We start from the raw sequence: 20,696 nt of genomic DNA, 5'->3' as shown, positions 1-20,696 counted from the left end.
CAATCTGCAATCTAATTTGCAGTGTAAAAATAAAGCAGCCAGTATTTACCCTGCACAGAAACAAAATAAACCACCCAAATCTAACTCTCTCTGCACATGTTATATCTGCCACACCTGCAGTGCACATGGTTTTGCCCAATTGCTAACAAACTTGCTGCTGCGGTCAACTCAGAATTACCCCCATAGATTGTAAGCTCCACCGGCGCAGGGACTGATGTGAATGGCCAAATATTCTCTCTGTAAAGCGCTGTGGAATATGTGTGCGCTATATAAATAACTGGTAATAAATACATTTGCTCTACAATAATCCTAAAATGAAACTAAAAGAAGTGAAATTTAATTTGTGACTAGGGAGGCACTGCTCAGTAGTCAAGTCAATTTACAGGAATTTGGGAGAATATTTAACTCTTTATCTCTATATCGCAGCCAATGAAATTCCATAAATTTAAGCGTGTGTCACTGATTTGGAATGAGATGTATGCTGTTTTTCAGAGAACACAGAACAGATACACAACTATCTTTAAAGGCCAGCGGATGATCACAACACTCGCTTCAGCCTACAATAGCAGAGGTAAAGCTCATGGATACTGTACATTAATATTACATTCAATCTAATGAGTACTGTGCCTCAATGAATATATCTTCTGTTTTCAGATATTTGTTTTTGTAACTTCTAAAAATGAATCTTTTCATCTGTGTGACTGTTCTTCTTGCAACTGCAACCAATGCGCTCAATTCAGCCCGAGCAGAGTCTGAGTTCAGCACAGCACAGACACCAAAGGTCAGAACTATACAATATCTTATACAAATTACATTTTAACTTTAATGTCAGGATCCTAAAGTCTTAATGCTAAAATGTGTATACAAAATAGTGAAATATAGAATTGGTTGTATAGTCTGCTTGCCTCCCTCTTTTTTAACCCCTTTTTATGACTGTTGTCAGAAAAGCAGCTTATGTATCCTAGGCATGTTCAATTACTTTTCTAGCTACATCTGCTTAATGTTTCCTTACGTGTGTGTGTGTGTGTGTGTGTGTGTGTGTGTGTGTGTGTGTGTGTGTATATATATATATATATATGCCTCATATGCATTGTAAAATTATAAACATGGCATAATTTCTGAGGCAGTAGGTGTTGAGGTTTTTTCCATTGTTTTTTACTTTAGTCACTTCCATACTATAGATTGTAAGCTTGCGAGCAGGGCCTTCCTACCTCTATGTCTGTCTGTTTTTACCCAGTTTTGTTCTATTACTGTTGTTCTAATTGTAAAGCACAACGGAATATGCTGCGCTATATAAGAAACTGTTAATAAAATAATAAATAAATAAGAGTCTGTCGTATGCAGGTGGACAGACTAGATGAGACTTTGTCATCTGTCAAACCATCAGCCTCAATGTTTCTTAAAGTTCAGACTTCTGTCCTTGAAACCCCTTACATCAGGGCTGGCTAAACCGGTCCTCGAGATCTACCAACAGTTCATGTTTTCCAGGCCTCCTGGAGATCTGTAGAATTGTCAGTTAGGAATGAATGCAGCACAGCTTAATTAGTAATGACTACACCTGTGCTCTTGCACAGTGGGCTGGAAAATGTGAACCGTTGGTAGATCTCGAGGACTGGTTTGGCCAGCCCTGCCTTACATCATAACTCAATACTTGCAATCAGTTTCCTGGTTCAACATAATACTTATAATCCTGTGAAGAATGATTATCTCCTGTACATTGTTAAAACTAGAGATGTGCGGTGGACACTTTTCGGGTTTTGTGTTTTGGTTTTGGATCTAGATCTCCGTTTGTGTTTTGGATTTGAATTGGTTTTGCCAAAACCACCCTTTCGGGTTTTGGTTTTGAATCTGGATTTCTTAAAAAAAACATAAAAACAGCAAAGACAAAAGCGGCACAAACATGTGGCCCATCTAGGAGTGGCACTGCAGTGGCAGACAGGATGGCAGTTTTAAAAACTAGGCCCCAAAGAGCACATAATGCAAAGAAAAAAAAGAGGTGCAAGATGAAATTGTCCTTGGTCCCAACCACCCTTATGTTGCATGAACAGGACATGCACACTTTAACAAACCAATCATTTCAGCGACAGGGTCTGCCACACGACTGTGGCTGAAATGATTGGTTTGTTTGGGCCCCCACAAAAAAGAAGCAATTAATCCCCCCACCAAAAAAGAAGCAATTAATCTCTCCTTGCAGAAACTGGCTCTACAGAGGCAAGATGTCGTTCTCATCCTCCGATTCTTCACCCCTTTCAGTGTGTACATCCTAATCCTCACAGAGTATTCATTCGTTCCCACTGGAATTCACCATCACAGGTCCCTGTGTACTTTCTGGAGGCAATTGCTGGTAAATGTCTTCCTGGAGGAATGTATAATTCAGTTTGATGAGCATCATCTTCTCCACATTTTGTGTAAGTAACCTCCTACACCGATCACTGACAAGGTTACTGGCTGCACTAATCACTCTTTCGGAGTACACACGGGAGGGGGGGGTAACTTAGGTAAAATAAAGCCCAGTGACGTGCGGTGGGGTGAGGCAGAGCCTTTCCTGTCATGGTAACGTTTGCACCAGAGTTTTGACTGTATCAAGTATATGAAAAATACAAAGAATATGTTTGAAATATCTTCTTTGCATTATTCTAATCATTTTTATAGCCAAAACTCTGGAGTAAAAAGTCTATGGCAGGTGAGGCAGTGCCTCACCTGCCTATCTTTTCCGCACATCTCTGATCAAAACCAAATTTCCAGGCATTTATACTGCTGTACCTGTGTATAATGTGCAGATGTACCCTATGGCTCATATATTGTGTGTAAATCTGGCTCTGGTGCTAGCCATTGCCTCCTGAGCTATTTAGCTCACTGCACGTCCCTGATAAAGCCAGTTTGTGCAAGGGCCTCCAAATTGCCTCTTTTTCCTGCCAGTATACATACGGTCTGTCTGACATGCTTACTTGGATGCTGTCACTGATATGATCCACCACCATTCTTTCAATGGTGACAGCATTATATGCAGTGACAGTAGACATGTCCATAATTGTTGGCGGCTCCTTCGGTCTGGACCAGATGTCAACACTTCCTCCTGACTGCCCTGCATCACCGTCCCAGTAGCGGGAGAAAATTAAGGAAGAGCTGTTGACGGGTCACATTCCACTTGAGTTGACAATTTTCTCACCAGCAGGTCTTTGCACCTCTTTAGACTTGTGTCCACCGGAAAGAGAGATATAACGTAGGCTTTAAACCTAGAATCAAGCATTGTGGCCTAAATGTAGTGCTCTGATTTCAACAGATTGACCACCCTTGAATCCTGGCAAAGCGAATGAAGGGCTCCTTCCACAAGTCCCACATACTTAGCAGAATCGCTCCGTCTTAGCTTCTCCTTCAAATTCTGCAGCTACTTCTGCAAAAGCCTGATGAGGGAAATTACCTGACTCAAGCTGGCAGTGTCTGAACTGACTTCAAGTGTGACAAGTTCGAAGGGTTGGAGAACCTTGCACAACACGGAAATCATTCTCCACTGCACTTGAGTGAGGTGCATTTTCCCTCCTTTGCCTATATAATAGGTGGATGTATAGGCTTGAATGCTTTTTGCTGCTTCTCCATTCTCTAACGCATATAGAGTGTTGAATTCCACCTCGTTATCACCTCTTACTTCAGGTGATGGCAGGGCAGATTCAGAAGTGTTTGCTGGTGCTCCAGTCTTCGGCACACAGTCGCTGAATGTCGAAAGTGGCCCACTAAATTCATTGTATGTGCAAATCATGGGACATGCTGGAATTTGCCCAGATGTAATGCACGCACAATATTGGTGGCATTGTCACATATCACAAATCCCCAGGAGAGTCTAAGTGGAGTAAGCCGTTGTGCAATGATGTCCCTCAGTCTCCGTAAGAGGTCGTCAGCGGTGTGCCCCTTATGGAAACCGGTGATACACAGCGTAGCCTGCCTAGGAACGAGTTGGCGTTTGTGATATGCTGCTGGTGCCGCTGCTGTTGTTGCTGGGCAATACATCTACCCAGTGAGCTGTCACAGTCATGTAGTCCTTCGTTTGCCCTGCTACACTTGTACACATGTCCGTGGTTAAGTGGACAGTGGGTGCAACCGCATTTTTCAGGACACCGAGGACACTTTTCTTAATGTCCCTGTACAGTCCGGGATTCGCTTGCCTAGTGAAGTGGAATCTAGACGGAATTTGGTACCGGGGACACAGTACGTCCATCAGCTGTCTAAATCCCACTGCACTAATTGCGGATACCGAACGCATGTGTAATACCAGCATAGTTGTTATGGCCTCAGTAATCTGCTTTGCAACAGGGCGGCTGCTGTCATATTTCATCTTCCTCGCAAAGGACTGTTGGACAGTCAATTGCCTAGTTGAAGTAGTACAAGTGGTCTTCCGACTTCCTCTCTGGGATGACTCCCAGCAGCAGCAGTAGGCATACCACTCAAGGATCCTCTGGAGGAATTCCGGATAGGAGAGGACTCGTCAGTCATGCCAGTGACATGGCCTGCAGGACTACTGACGTTCCTGACTGAGGAAGAAATTGACATTGAGGGAGTTGGTGGTGTGGATTGCAGGAGCTTGGGTACAGGAGGAAGAATGGATTTAGGTGTCAGTGGACTGCTTACGCTATTACCCAAAGTTTCTGAACTTGAAAATGACATGATGAATGCACTGCAGGTGATGTATAAGGGAGGATATTCCTTGGTGGTTAACGTCCTTACCCCTACTTATTACGTATTGACAAAGGCAACAGATGGCTTGACACCTGTTGTCCAGATTTGTGGAGAAATAATTCCACACTGAAGAGGTGGCTTTTTTGGTATTTTGCCCAGGCATGACAATGGGCTTTTTCATCCCATGGATAAAAACTGTCTCCACTGGTGTGTCAACTTCCTCCTCAGCGCCAGCTACACCAATATCCTCCTCATCCTGGTGTATTTCTACAGTGACATCTTCAATCTCAATATCAGCAAATCGACTGGCGGTGCTCCTCCCAGCACTTGCAGGGGGCGTGCAAATGGTGGTAGGAACCTCCTCTTTCCATACAGTCTTGGGAAGGTCAGGACTAGACATCGCAACTGCGGACACACTTGTACTCTCCTTGGTGATTTGTGATGTCTCTGAACACGCAGTTGTTTTTTTCCTGTGCTTTAACAAGCTTAATTTTAAAAAAAAATTGAGAGGGAGGAGGGCTTCCATCCTCATGTGAAGCTGAACCACCAGTCAAAAACATATATTAGCCTTTTCTTGCCACTTGGTGAATGGCATATTGCCAATTTTACATTTCTCGTCAGATAATTTCTTTTTGTCTGATTTATTAATTTTTGCTGCTTGGATTTTACATGCCCTCTATGACATTGGACAATGGCCTTAGCAGACGACATTGATGGAATTGCATCATCAATGTCATGACTGGTGGCAGCAGCAGCTTCAGCACTCGTACTAGGAACTGGAAGTGGTTCCTGATCTTCCACTATTATTTCCTCCAAATTGTTGTTCTCTTTTTCACAGAACAGCATCCCTTTATTATTACAGCACACAGAACAGTGCCCCTTTATTTTCATAGCACCCCTGTAATTTTACAGCACCCAATACAGGGCCAGTGTACTTTTATTTTTAACAACAGCACCCCTGAATATTTACAGCATACAAGACAGGGCCAGTGTACTTTTATTTTGACAACAGCACCCCTGTATTTTTACAGCATACAAGACAGGGCCAGTGTACTTTTATTTTAACAACAGCACCCCTGTATTTTTAAAGCATACAAGACATGGCCAGTGTACTTTTATTTTAACAACAGCACCCCTGTATTTGGGCCAGTGTACTTTTATTTTAACAACAGCACCCCTGTATTTTTATAGCATATAGGACAGGGCCAGTATACTTTTATTTTAACAACACCACCCCTGAATGTTTACAGCATATAAGACAAGGCCAGTGTACATTTATTTTCACTGCACTCCTGAATTTTTACAGCATAGAAGACAGGGCCAGCACCCCTGTATTATCACAGCATACAGGAGGACAGTGTCTCTGTACAGCACAGTGACAGCCAGGACAGTAACACCCATGTACAGCTGCAGCACCCTTAACAGCACATGAAACACCAGTGACAGTCAGGGCAGCATCCCTAACATCACAGGGACACCACCGTGACAGGACAGCACCCCTAGAGAGCACACACTGACCCCACCCAACGCCACCACCCACAAAAAGAGACAGAGGTATGTCTCCCTCACTCTCCAAGTCCAGAGTAAAATGGCGGCGACGTGCGGCTCCCCTTATATGGAATCCAAAACCCACAAGAATCTAACAGCGGGATGATGATGTTTTGCCTCGTTCTGGGATCCGAGTCTGGTGGGAAATCCCACTTTCAGTTACAGCTGACAGAGAGAGAGAGCACCCCTTTTAAATACTGCAGACAGAGCACCCCTTTTTCAGATACAGCATTCACGGAACCCCGCCCATGCCACACAGTACTGAGACGGACATGTCCACTACACTCTCCAATGCCGGAGTGAAGATGGCGCCTTTGCACGGGGACTTAATATAGAATCCAAAACCTGCGAGAATCTGACAGTGGGATGATGACATTTTGTCTCAGTGACATAATCCAGCCGAGCTCGGATCCCAGATCAGATCGCAAAGTTTGGGGAGGTTCGGTTTTGACAATAACCTGTAGTTGCCACATTCTTGCCCATTCCTCTAGTATACCTAGATCCTCAATAATTTGTTTTACCCCTCCTGGTGTGTCTACCCTGTTACATACTGTGGTGTTGCCGTGGGTTATGGTGGATCCTCAGTCTCTTTACATAAGATTTTGGATGTGACTTTTAAATGCAGAAAGATTTATCAGAAATTGTATTTCATGTACCGTGTATGGAACCACATGGCTACTAAGCTGTGTCCGTTATTTGACTTACATTCTCCTTCCATTTTACTGGATAAGTTTTATGTTCAGGGAACAGATAAAGATCTCCTATATCGTATCAGCATAAAAGTTTGGGGGTGGAAAACTACATCCTTTACTTTCAGAAACCAGGGGCCTAATACAGACCTGATTGCTCACTAGCATTTTTCGTACGTCTGCGATCATATCCGAACTGCACATGCGTATGCACCGCAATGCATCACACGGGTACAAAGCGGATCGCCGCTTAGCGATGGGTTTGCGCAAAGAATCCATTCGCACTGCCTTTCGCAAGGAGATTGACAGGGAGAAGGCGTTTGTGGGTGGCAACTGACCGTTTCCAGGGAGTGGTTGGAAAAACGCAGGCGTTTCCAAGCGTTTGCAGGGCGGGTGTCTGACGTCAATTCCAGGCCTGGACAAGCTGAAGTGATCGCAGCGGCTGAGTAAGTCCTGGCTACTCAGAAACTGCACAAATTCTTTTTGTACCATTCAGCTGCACATGCGGTCGCACACTTGCAAAGCGAAAGTACACTCCCCTGTGGGCGGCGACTATGCGAACGCTGGACTGCAAAAAAACCCTAGTGAGCGATCAGGTCTGAATTAGGCCCCAGGTCCCCTACATGAGAGATATATGAGTAGCGGTCCCAGAGACCAACCTAATTTACATCTAAGCAAGCCTTGTGTGAACAAAGAACAAAGAATTACTTGCCCAGTCTGGAGGGTGGGGGCTTCTGGAGGAGTGTGTTGTAGGACCAGCGTCGGACTGGGGCATGTGGGGCCCACTGGGGGGAATGCAGTGGTTGGGGCCCATGTTTAGGGGTGTGGCTATTCTGCAGCGGGGGGGTGACCTGCCACATCATTAGTTTGACTAACCATTAGAGAGTGCAATGTCTCGGCCCCTTCATAAATATACACCTGCATGGATGATAATGTAACAGATTAATAACAGCAATGCACTGTAGAAAATACACCATAGTCCAGTATAAGGCAGTGCCGTATCTAGGTGTGCGCAGATGGTGCTTTGCCCACAGCGCATTTAAGCTGTGGGCGCATCTTCCACACACACCCAGATTGGCCGCCCCGCCACTTATTGCCCCCGTGTGCACCGCTCAGAGCCGATCATCTTCTGAAATGTGTCACCGGCCGCAAGCCAATTGGAGCTTGCGGACCGGCAGCCAGTCAGAAGCAACCGCAGTGGCTACTCCTGATTGGCTCCCGTACCGCAAGTTCAGTCGCCAAATTTGAAATGCCGTCAGCGCTGTCAGGCTGACTTGCACGGCGGGTTTCAGCAGTTGAATGACTGTACCCTGAGACCTCTGAGACACGATCAGTGATACACGGTGTGGCCCGGAAGGATGCCACATGACCTCTGCAGATTATGAGGCTGGGCTGAATTACAGATGTAGCCACCTTTATCTTGACTGGCTGAGGCGTTTGTCCCGACCGAGCACACGCAGCATACCAGGGCGTAGGGAGGCGCGCCTTGTCACAGAGAGGCGTACCTAATCGCACGGAGGCAGACAGAGCGTTTGGCGTTACCTTTACGTGTAATACCTGCGATCATCCACCAGATGTCACTTTTTACAATCACCACTGCGCATGTGTGTGGTCTCCCGTAAAATACAATACTGAAATATATAATTAGGACTACTTTACGAAGCATCTCATTACGCTGCATACAGTAAATACTCATTACGCTGCATTATTTAATACAGTAAATACTCATTATGCTGCATTATTTAATACAGTATATACGGTACAGATGCAAATAGTACAGCATACAGTATATGATCCATCTACAGTACTTTATGAATATGTGAGCGTCCAAGTCCCGCAGACAAAACAACATAAAACCAGTAGTGTACACTGTCGCAAGTGGACGTGTTAGAAGTTCACTATTGCATGTTGAGATTAGGAATTTTGTACAGTATGTTAGCGTCCTAATCCCATAGCCATTACAGCATAATCAAAACCAATGGATTTATTCATCTGTCTGCGGCAAAGTGGTGAAGTGTTCCGCTTCCTATACTCAGAGTCCCGAGTTCGATTTCTAAAGTACGAATGCATGTTAGTATTTTTTTATTCACATAAACCAGGGCAAAGCTGCAGGAGCGGTTCTACTGTTAAGGTTCTATACACCGTACAGTACACATACAATTCTGTAGCAGGGCAGACTCAATAGAAATGATTACCACCTATGACTCCTTGCCCCACGGAGGCCCTAGGCTACGGAGCAAGTAACAGTCCAGATTTTGCAGGCTATGGGGCAATGCTGAAGGAGCATCACAATCCCCTAGCTAAAATACACAGGGGCGATAGGAATAAGCGAGGTCTATGCACATTACGGAACACCGGACTCAATCGCACAGCACACTGGCAAAATGTCCGCCGCCTCTGAACCCCCACCACGTGGCAGGCAGCGCTCGGATATGGAGTGATGGCATAAGTTTTGCAGGCTACGGGGCAATGCTGAAGGAGCGTCACAATCCCCTAGCCAAAATACACAGGGGCGATAGGGATAAGCAAGGTCTATGCATATTACGGTACATCGGACTCGATCGCATAGCAAACTGACAAAACACAAGTTTTACATAAAGCAGGGCAAAGCTGCAGGAGAGTTTCTACTGTCAAGGTTCTATGCACCGTACGGTACACATACAATTCTATAGCAGGGCAGACTCAATTGAAATGGCTACCGCCTGTGACTCCTAGCTACATGGAGGCACTTGGCTATGGAGCAAGTAACAGCACAGATTTTGCAGGCTACGGGGCAATGCTGAAGATGCGTCAGAATCCCCTAGCTAAAATACACAGGGGCGATAGGGATAAGCGAGGTATATGCACATAACGATACACCGGACCCCATTGCATCGCAAAGTGACAAAATGTCCGAGGCACGTGAACCCCTGCCTTATGTACTAGTGTACTAATTAGCACGAACAGCTTGTAACGTACAGTGGCAAGTTTAATCTTTCTATGTATAATGGAGAGATAAAAGCTCCTCCCTAAGTTCCTAGATGCCAATTCCCCATCCTTAGTATCTCTGTACAGTATGTTCTACTAGTGTACTAATTAGCACGAACAGCTTTTAACTGGATGCCAAGCACCGTACTTAGTATCTCTGTACAGTATGTTCTATTAGGGTACTAATTAGCATGAACAGCTTGTAACATACAGCGGCAAGTTTAATCTTTCTAAGTATAATGGAGAGAGATAAAAGCTCCTCAGTAAGTTCCTGGATGCCAAATCACCGTACTTAGTATCTCTGTACAGTATGTTCTATTAGGGTACTAATTAGCTGTTCGTGCTAATTAGTACCCTAATAGAAAATACTATACAGAGATACTAAGGATGGTGATTTGGCAACCAGGAACTTAGGGAGGAGCTTTTATCTCTCTACATTATACATAGAAAGATCAAACCTGCCACTGTACATTACAAGCTGCTCGTGCTAATTAGTACACTAGTAGAACATACTGTACAGAGATACTACGGACAGTGATTTGGCATCCAGGAACTTAGGAAGGAGCTTTTATCTCTCTCCATTATACTTAGAAAGATTACAATGGAGAGAGATAAAAGCTCCTTCCTAAGTTCCTGGATGCCAAATCACTGTACTTAGTATCTCTGTAAGAGACACTGCTGGGTGTTCACTCTTGAAGAGAGTAGCTTTGTGCTAAGAGTGGGACCAATTCTGCTTCATGGGGTCATCCCACAGATCCCCAAAGCCTCAGAGTAAGTTAACTTAGAGTTCTGATTTTATTATTTTTATTTATTGGCAAGTCAACCTGTATGCATATCATAATTGTGTGTCTTGCTTATTAACCGTTTTATTTCTGCAGCAGGGTACACAGGTTTCCACAGGGAAACATCATGTTGTAGAGTGGATCTGGATCCAGAGGCACCAACAGGCAAAGCTTTAGCTGTCCCAGAATGCATAGGGGCCTCCTCTATAACCCCGCCTCCAGGCACTGTGAGCTCAGTTTTGAAGTTGGTGCCTGCAGGTCACTAAACAGGAAGGCTGCGCTGGCAGACCTGAAAGCTTTAACTTTTTGACAGAAATCTGGCTTTTTTTTCTCTGAGATGCCAGCACTGTAAAGGCCTATATAGACGGGCCGATGCGGGAGAGATGTGTGCTGAGCGAACCGCTCAGCACACATCTCTCCCGCCGCTCAGCACAGCGCGATCTGTGAAGTGAGCGACCCGCTAGATTGGCCTGCATGCAGGCCAATCTAGCACCAGCGATAGCGATGCGCGGGGTTGCGCATCGCTATCGCTGAGGGGGCTACACACAGAGCGATAATGAGCGATAATGCTCAAATTCTAAGCAATCTAGTCAGATTGCTTAGAATATCGCTCCGTGAGTACCCTCCTTAAGTCAGATTGACTTCTGTGCTGCAGCTCCATCACCTCCCCAGCAGCGACGCATACTCCGGCTGGCCTGGTTCCCGGGTACTTGTGGCGGAGAAGCCCACAGATGTAGACACAGTCCCAGACCGTTCTCCAGGATCGTGTGGCTGCTACCAGGAGGCAGGTAAGAGGGTCTCCTAGCGGGACCCGCGATTAAATTGCATTCCGTCCGTGGACTAGGGAGACGAGTCGCGGTGCTGGCGTGGACATTGTCATTAGGCAGGTACCCCACTAGACCACCAGGGCAATAGGAACACAGGTCAGGTGTACACCTCATTTAATAAGGCTCCATAGTACCTGGGGGTATGGGTCATAGGGTCGACAGTCATTAGGTCGACCACTATTGGTCTACAGTGACTAGGTCAACACAGTCATTAGGTCAACATGGAAAAAGGTCGACATGAGTTTTTTTTACTTTTTTTGGTGGAGTTTTCAGCGGAAAGTGACGTCGAACCCCAATTAGTGCACCGTGTCCCCGCGCATGGCTCTCTTCGCTCGCCATGCTTCAGGTTACTATTCTCAATCGTAGTCCGTGTGGATCATAAAGTATGAAAAAGTTGAAAAATTAAAAAAAAATGTTGATAAATGCATGTGGACCATTTTCCATATCGACTGAGTACATGTCGACCTAATGCATGTCAACCAATAGTGGTCGACCTAATGACTGTCGACCTAAGTGTGGTCGACCGTATCCCGTACCTGGGGTGGAAGACCAGCATAGTGGAGGTGTGACGCTTGACCTGTAGTCGTCCCCCAGCCCAGGGCGCCGCTTTCCCTCATTCCGTCACAGAGACACTGAGCGCCATCTTGCAAGCACAGCAGCAGCAGCAGGTCTCCGGGATTGCTGTGCAAGGTCTCCCATGTAAAGGCGCCTGTATACAGCGCTGTGCCTTTATATTACACTTAAGTATCCTACCTGTCTCTGAGACAGTGTCAGTTGAGAAATCGTGTACATATTGCAGATTATATTGTACGAGTAGTCTGCTACATCCTCCAGTCTTTGGACCGTGCTGTGATATACTAGTCCAGTGCAGCTTTATTATGATATAAATTCTGCATTGCGTGTGACTGTGTGTGCCTGTACTGCTGTGTGGTTTCACTTTCAGTGTTTCCCAGCTATAACTATCACTATATTCTATACCCTTGGCTAGGTGGGCCTGGGTCAAGTAACATAGTTGTATACCGTGTTTATCCATATATAAGTATACAGGTTGAGTATCCCATATCCAAATATTCCGAAATACGGAATATTCCGAAATACGGACTTTTTTTGAGTGAGACTGAGATGGTGAAACCTTTGTTTTTTGATGGCTCAATGTACACAAACTTTGTTTAATACTCAAAGTTATTAAAAATATTGTATTAAATGACCTTCAGGCTGTGTGCAAAAGGTGTATATGAAACATAAATGAATTGTGTTTATTTACACACACTTTGTTTAATGCACAAAGTTATAAAAAATATTGGCTAAAATTACCTTCAGGCTGGGTATATAAGGTGTATCTGTAACATAAATGCATTCTGTGCTTAGATTTAGGTCCCATCACCATAATATCTCATTATGGTATGCAATTATTCCAAAATACGGAAAAATCCGTTATCCAAAATTCCTCTGGTCCCAAGCATTTTGGATAAGGGATACTCAACCTGTATTACATCTGTGTCACAGTCACGCTATACCTTATCTGTTTATTCCACAGATTATTGTTATTTGTCTGGCAATATATCGTACTGTGTAAGTCCAATTGTTTACATTGTGCAATGTCTAACAAAAAGGGCAGCAAATCAGGGGAAGCTCCTGCAACATGCAAAGCATGCTCTGCGGATTTATCAGAGGAGGAATTATTACATGATGGTCTCTGTACTGCGTGTCATGCGTCTCCCAGTAAGTCCGCGGCTCCTGCACCTAGTCAGAAGCCACCATGGGTAGCATTTACTGCCCTGCTGGGCACTCTGGTGGAATGCCTTGCGCCCCCTATGGGGCCACCTGTAGCATTACCCCCACAAATTGTCCCCATGGTAAACCCGCCTTGGGCGGAAAATGTATCTAAACAGATGCAACAACTAATTCAGTCTCTGGTTAGACAGAAAACTGTCTCGGGTCACACACATGTCCCTGGTTCATCTAAGCAGGCTGCTTCCTCCTCTCAATCTACAAACCTCTCTGAGGTCTCCTTTGACAAGGAGGGGGAGCATATGGTCCTGTCTGACACAGACTCCTGTGTTGCAGACGAGGATGCTCCCTTAATGGTAGATGTCCCTGCTCTGATAATTGCTATTAAGCATGTTCTCCAAATCACTGATAAGGAGGATTCCACTACAGTGGCAAAGAAAACTGACACGTTTAAAGAGCAGAAAGTGGTTAAAACTGTTTTCTCATACGTCCTAGAGGATGCTGGGGACTCCAAAAGGTCCATGGGATATAGACGGATCCGCAGGAGCTTGGGCACACTATAAAGACTTAAACTGGGTGTGAACTGGCTCCTCCCTCTATGCCCCTCCTCCAGACCTCAGTTAGACTTTGTGCCCAGGAGTGATGGGACACACACTAGGGGAGCTCTCCTGAGTTTCTCTAAAAGACTATGTTAGGTTTTTTATTTTCAGGTAGACCTGCTGGCTACAGGCTCCCTGCATCGTGGGAGTGAGGGGAGAGAAGCAGGACTTACTTCTTCTTAGTTTAAAGGCTCTGCTTCTCGGCTACTGGACACCATTAGCTCCAGAGGGTTCGATCACTTGGTGCCCCTAGCTGCTTGTTCCCGGTGCCACGCCATCAATCCCCTCACAGCAGCCTTAAGAAAGCCGGGTGAGTATGTGAAGAACAGAAGACATCAGTGACGGCAGAAGACTTCTGTAATGGAGGTAACAGATCGTGCTACGCTCCATGCTCCCACACACCAACGGCACTCACAGGGTGCAGGGCGCTGGGGGGGGGGAAGCGCCCTGGGCAGCAGGTTACTGTTTTCTTCTTAAGGCTGGCATGAAAGCATATCGGTGCCTGGGCACTTGTTTCATACCCCCGCCAGCATATAACAGCGCTGCGCGCCATTCCTCCCCGCAGCCAGCTCCCACGGGTGCAGGGCGCTGGGGGGAGAGGGGGCGCCCTGGGCAGCATATTAGAGTTTTATAGTAAGATGGATCAGTCTGGTGGTGCCGGGGCTCTGTGTCCCGGACCCCCATCAGCAAATTGTAGCGCAATACGCACCATTCCTCCCCGCAGCCAGCTCCCACGGGTGCAGGGCGCTGGGGGGGGGGAGCGCCCAGGGCAGCATATTACACGCAGTAAGAGGTTTAAACTGGCGGTGCCGGGGCTCCGTACCCCAGACCCCGCCAGCATGTTCCAGCGCGCTACGCGCCATTTCTCTCCCGACGCCAGCTCCATGGGTGCAGGGCGCCGGGAGGGAGGGGGGGCGCCCTGGGCTGCATAGATTGTTCCCCAGCACCGCACGCGATACTGCAGGCATAAAGGCGGTCGCGCGCCGCGCCGGTGCTCCCACACACCAATGTGCTTTGTGTATATGTATATAGTGGATTTACACTATATAGGTGTCCAGACTGTATATTTCGCTTAAGGAGCAACAAATTTCTCAGCACGTAATCAATGCTAATGGCAACAAGCGAGTAGATATGCAAAATACACAAATAAAATACAGGTGTGTGCGTGTGTTACGTGTGTTGTTACGTGTGTTGCGTGCGCAGTTGGCACCAAACAGAAATTTAACAGATTTAAAAAAACAATAGCTTTACGTTCTTACCTTTCGGATCCCACCAGCATCCCTACAAACCATGCGGAGCAGACGCTTATCTAATCAGCACCAGTGTATCCACCTGACCATGAGAAGGCTAACAGGGGATACCTTTATACCTTCCCGCCCTTTGCTGATAGATAAAGTCTGCCTTGTCCTGCTAGGCTGCGGATATGAGGAGGACCGGACGAGCTCCCCAATTGATAATGTCAAATATTACCTTAAAACATAAAGCTATACACTATTACCGTGGAGCCGCTATGGCCGCTAGACTTATTACACACGCTACGGACTAAGTACACTATTTGCGTACTGAGTACTGTATGGATACGCACTTAGTGTATCAGACGCCGTGCCGTGGGTACAACGTACACGCGGCGCGGACGCACACAGAGTGATATACAGTAAACCTTAAGTAATGAAACAGTGCAAGGATGTGCTTATACTTTAAACCTTAGCAGCCTAGTACTGCAGCAATGTAATACCTTAAAACCTTAACAATGCTTATACACCTTGTAGCGATTGAGACGCTAAGAAAGCCCTTTGCAGGAAAGTGAAAACACAACACCGGTTTGTGGTAAACCACTGGGCTCTAACACCGCAGTGGATTATTCAGAGAAAAGGGGTAAACAGATACAAGTTATACACTACAGGCTAACAAGGAAATCTAAACAGAATAACAGAGAATAATGGCTACAGAGAATATACATACGTGGGGAATCGTTCGCAAGCGCGTCCTGGACCATTCCTCAGCTATCAGGTAGAAAGCCTTCAGAGTCTTTGATAGTGACCTGGCCTGCTGCTCGCTCTTTATTCAGTAGCTCAAGACATAATACAATAGACACTGTGTGCTCTTCTTCCATTGGTTAGGGGGTGGGACATGTCCTGCACCGGGGACCATTGGTTAGTTCAAGAAGTGGGCGATGGCTAGGACTTGGGATGTGGAGTTCCCGCCCCCTAATCAGTTTAAATCCATCACATTAAACATAAATCCGGTATTATTAATATTTTAATGAGGTAAGTTTTAACAATGTTCTTATTCCCACCAGATTAATGTTCACGTGACTCTGAACAATATGAACCCACACATGATATTACTATCTATCTTAATCTTCAAGATATTCATATATCCACATATTCATATATATATATATATATATATATATCCTTGCAGCAACAGTCGGCACTCACAAGCTCTCCACAACAACGTGCTCCGTGCCAGTTCCAAAAGTAACATGCAGCTCCAAAGGATGAACGGCACTGGAGACAGATATTTGCAATAAAAATTGTATTCAGTGGCTACCACAGTTTCTGGGCAACAGCCCTTTCCTCAGGCCAAATATGTATGTTTGTATTTGGCCTGAGGAAAGGGCTGTTGCCCAGAAACAGCTGTAGCCACTGAATACAATTTTTATTGCAAATATCTGTCTACAGTGCCGTTCATTCTTTGGAGATATATATATATATATATATATATATATATACACATATATATATATATATATATATATATATATACACACACACACACACACACTCCTGCTATTACAATTTGTTAGGAATTATATATTTATTCACACACACATATATATATATATATATATATATATAATAAGAATTTACTTACCGATAATTCTATTTCTCGGAGTCCGTAGTGGATGCTGGGGTTCCTGAAAGGACCATGGGGAATAGCGGCTCCGCAGGAGACAGGGCACAAAAAGTAAAGCTTTAGGATCAGGTGGTGTGCACTGGCTCCTCCCCCTATGACCCTCCTCCAAGCCTCAGTTAGGTACTGTGCCCGGACGAGCGTACACAATAAGGAAGGATTTATGAATCCCGGGTAAGACTCATACCAGCCACACCAATCACACTGTACAACCTGTGATCTGAACCCAGTTAACAGTATGATAACAGCGGAGCCTCTGAAAAGATGGCTCACAACAATAATAACCCGATTTTTGTAACTATGTACAAGTAATGCAGATAATCCGCACTTGGGATGGGCGCCCAGCATCCACTACGGACTCCGAGAAATAGAATTATCGGTAAGTAAATTCTTATTTTCTCTATCGTCCTAGTGGATGCTGGGGTTCCTGAAAGGACCATGGGGATTATACCAAAGCTCCCAAACGGGCGGGAGAGTGCGGATGACTCTGCAGCACCGAATGAGAGAACTCCAGGTCCTCCTTAGCCAGGGTATCAAATTTGTAGGATTTTACAAACGTGTTTGCCCCTGACTAAATAGCCGCTCGGCAAAGTTGTAAAGCCGAGACCCCTCGGGCAGCCGCCCAAGATGAGCCCACCTTCCTTGTGGAATGGGCATTTACATATTTTGGCTGTGGCAGGCCTGCCACAGAATGTGCAAGCTGAATTGTATTACACATCCAACTAGCAAAAGTCTGCTTAAAAGCAAGAGCACCCAGTTTGTTGGGTGCATACAGGATAACAGCAAGTCAGTTTTCCTGACTCCAGCCGTCCTGGAACCTATATTTTCAGGGCCCTGACCACATCTAGCAACTTGGAGTCCTCCAAGTCCCTAGTAGGCGCAAGACACCACAATAAGCTGGTTCAGGTGAAACACTGACACCACCTTAGGGAGAGAACTGGGGACGAGTCCGCAGCTCTGCCCTGTCCGAATGGACAAACGGATATGGGCTTTTTTGAGAAAAAAACCACCAATTTGACACTCGCCTGGTCCAGGCCAGGTCCAAGAGCATGTTCACTTTTCATGTGAGATGCTTCAAATCCACAGATTTGACTGGTTTTAAACCAATGTGTTTTGAGGAATCCCAGAACTACGTTGAGATCCCACAGTGCCACTGGAGGCACAAAAGGGGGTTGTATATGCAATATTCCCTTGACAAACTTCTGGACTTCAGGAACTGAAGCCAATTCTTTCTGGAAGAAAAATCGACAGGGCCGAAATTTGAACCTTAATGGACCCCAATTTGAGGCCCATAGACACTCCTGTTTGCAAGAAATGCAGGAATCGACCGAGTTGAAATTTCTTCGTGGGGCCTTCCTGGCCTCACACCCCGCAACATATTTTCGCCACATGTGGTGATAATGTCGTGCGGTCACCTCCTTTCTGGCTTTGACCAGGGTAGGAATGACCTCTTCCTGAATGCCTTTTCCCTTAGGATCCGGCGTTCCACCGCCATGCCGTCAAACGCAGCTGCGGTAAGTCTTGGAACAGACATGGTACTTGCTGAAACAAGTCCCTTCTTAGCGGCAGAGGCCATAAGTCCTCTGTGAGCATCTCTTGAAGTTCCGGGTACCAAGTCCTTCTTGGCCAATCCGGAGCCATGAGTATAGTTCTTACTCCTCTACGTCTTATAATTCTCAGTACCTTAGGTATGAAAAGCAGAGGATGGAACACATACACCGACTGGTACACCCACAGTGTTACCAGAACGTCCACAGCTATTGCCTGAGGGTCTCTTAACCTGGCGCAATACCTGTCCCGTTTTTTGTTCAGACGGGACGCCATCATGTCCACCTTTGGTAATTCCCAACGGTTTACAATTATGTGGAAAACTTCCCCATGAAGTTCCCACTCTGCCGGGTGGAGGTCGTGCCTACTGAGGAAGTCTGCTTCCCAGTTTCCATTCCCGGAATGAAACACTGCTGACAGTGCTATCACATGATTTTCCGCCCAGCGAAAAGTCCTTGCAGTTTTTGCCACTGCCCTCCTGCTTCTTGTGCCGCCCTGTCTATTTACGTGGGCGACTGCCGTGATGTTTTATCCCACTGGATCAATACCGGCTGACCTTGAAGCAGAGGTCTTGCTAAGCTTAGAGCATTATAAATTTACCCTTAGCTATATTTATGTGGAGAAAAATCTCCAGACTTGATCACACTCCCTGGAAATTTTTTCCTTGTGTGACTGCTCCCCAGCCTCTCGGGCTGGCCTCCGTGGTCACCAACATCCAAAACTGAATGCCGAATCTGCGGCCCTCTAGAAGATGAGCACTCTGTAACCACCACAGGAGAGACACCCTTGTCCTTGGATATAGGGTTATCCGCTGATGCATCTGAAGATGCGATCCGGACCATTTGTCCAGCAGATCCCACTGAAAAGTTCTTGCATGAAATCTGCCGACTGGAATTGCTTCGAAGGAAGTCACCATTTTTTTTACCATGGCCCTTGTGCAATGATGCACTGATTTTAGGAGGTTCCTGACTAGCTCGGATAACTCCCTGGCTTTCTCTTCCGGGAGAAACACCTTTTTCTGGACTGTGTCCAGAATCATCCCTAAGCACAGGAGACTTGTTGTCGGGATCAGCTGCGATTTTGGAATCTTTAGAATCCACCCCTGCTGTTGTAACAGTATCCGAGATAGTGCTACTCCGACCTCCAACTGTTCCCTGGACTTTGCCCTTATCAGGAGATCGTCCAAGTAAGGGATAATTAAGACACTTTTCTTCGAAGAAGAACCATCATTTCGGCCATTACCTTGGTAAAGACCCGGGGTGCCGTAGACAATCCAAACGGCAGCGTCTGAAACTGATAGTGACAGTTCTGTACCACGAACCTGAGGTACCCTTAGTGATAAGGGCAAATTTGGGACATGGAGGTAAGCATCCCTGATGTCTCGGGACACCAGATAGTCCCCTTCTTCCCGGTTCGTTATCACTGCTCTGAGTGACTCCATCTTGATTTGAACCTTTGTAAGTGTTCAAATTTTTTTTTAGATTTAGAATAGGTCTCACCTAGCCTTCTGGCTTCAGTACCACAATATAGTGTGGAATAATACCCCTTTTCTTGTTGTAGGAGGGGTAATTTAATTATCACCTGCTGGGAATACAGCTCGTGAGTTTTTTCCCATACTGCCTCCTTGTCGGAGGGAGACCTTGGTAAAGCAGCCTACAGGAGCCTGCGCAGGGGAAACGTCTCGACATTCCAAACTGTACCCCTGGGATACTACTTGTAGGATCCAGGGGTCCTGTACGGTCTCAGCGTCATGCTGAGAGCTTGTCAGAAGCGGTGGAACGCTTCTGTTCCTGGGAATGGGCTGCCTGCTGCAGTCTTCTTCCCCTTCCTCTATCCCTGGGCAGATATGACTCTTATAGGGACGAAAGGACTGAAGCTGAAAAGACGGTGTCTTTTTCTGCAGAGATGTGACTTAGGGTAAAAACGGTGGATTTTCCAGCAGTTGCCGTGGCCACCAGGTCCGATGGACCGACCCCAAATAACTCCTCTTCCTTTATACGGCAATACACCTTTGTGCCGTTTGGAATCTGCATCACCTGACCACTGTCGTGTCCATAAACATCTTCTGGCAGATATGGACATCGCACTTACTCTTGATGCCAGAGTGGAAATATCCCTCTGTGCATCTCGCATATATAGAAATACATCCTTTAAATGCTCTATAGTCAATAAAATACTGTCCCTGTCAAGGGTATCAATATTTTTAGTCAGGGAATCCGACCAAGCCACCCCAGCTCTGCACATCCAGGCTGAGGCGATCGCTGGTCGCAGTATAACACCAGTATGTGTGTATATACTTTTTATGATATTTTTCCAGCCTCCTGTCAGCTGGCTCCTTGAGGACGGCCCTATCTATAGACGGTACCGCCACTTGTTCTGATAAGCGTGTGAGCGCCTTATCCACCCTAAGGGGTGTTT

The 20,696-nt window shown here is 46.0% G+C and overlaps 1 protein-coding gene across 2 annotated transcripts in view; it reads left to right on the top strand.

Annotated features, from left to right (window-relative positions):
* The first annotated feature begins 486 nt into the window (after positions 1-486).
* The window catches only part of SERPING1 (serpin family G member 1), a 232,059-nt gene continuing 211,849 nt past the window's right edge, over positions 487-20,696 (top strand). For both annotated transcript variants that reach the window (XM_063958570.1, XM_063958569.1), the window contains exons 1-2: positions 487-571; positions 655-781. In XM_063958570.1, the coding sequence (XP_063814640.1) occupies positions 680-781 (102 nt within the window). In that variant the 5' untranslated portion in view covers positions 487-571; positions 655-679. The remainder of the gene's footprint in view (positions 572-654; positions 782-20,696) is intronic.

The sequence above is a fragment of the Pseudophryne corroboree genome, chromosome 3, assembly GCF_028390025.1.
Source record: "Pseudophryne corroboree isolate aPseCor3 chromosome 3, aPseCor3.hap2, whole genome shotgun sequence".
In the NCBI taxonomy this organism is placed as follows: Eukaryota; Metazoa; Chordata; class Amphibia; order Anura; family Myobatrachidae; genus Pseudophryne; species Pseudophryne corroboree.
This window is presented reverse-complemented; position numbering and strand designations above follow the sequence as displayed.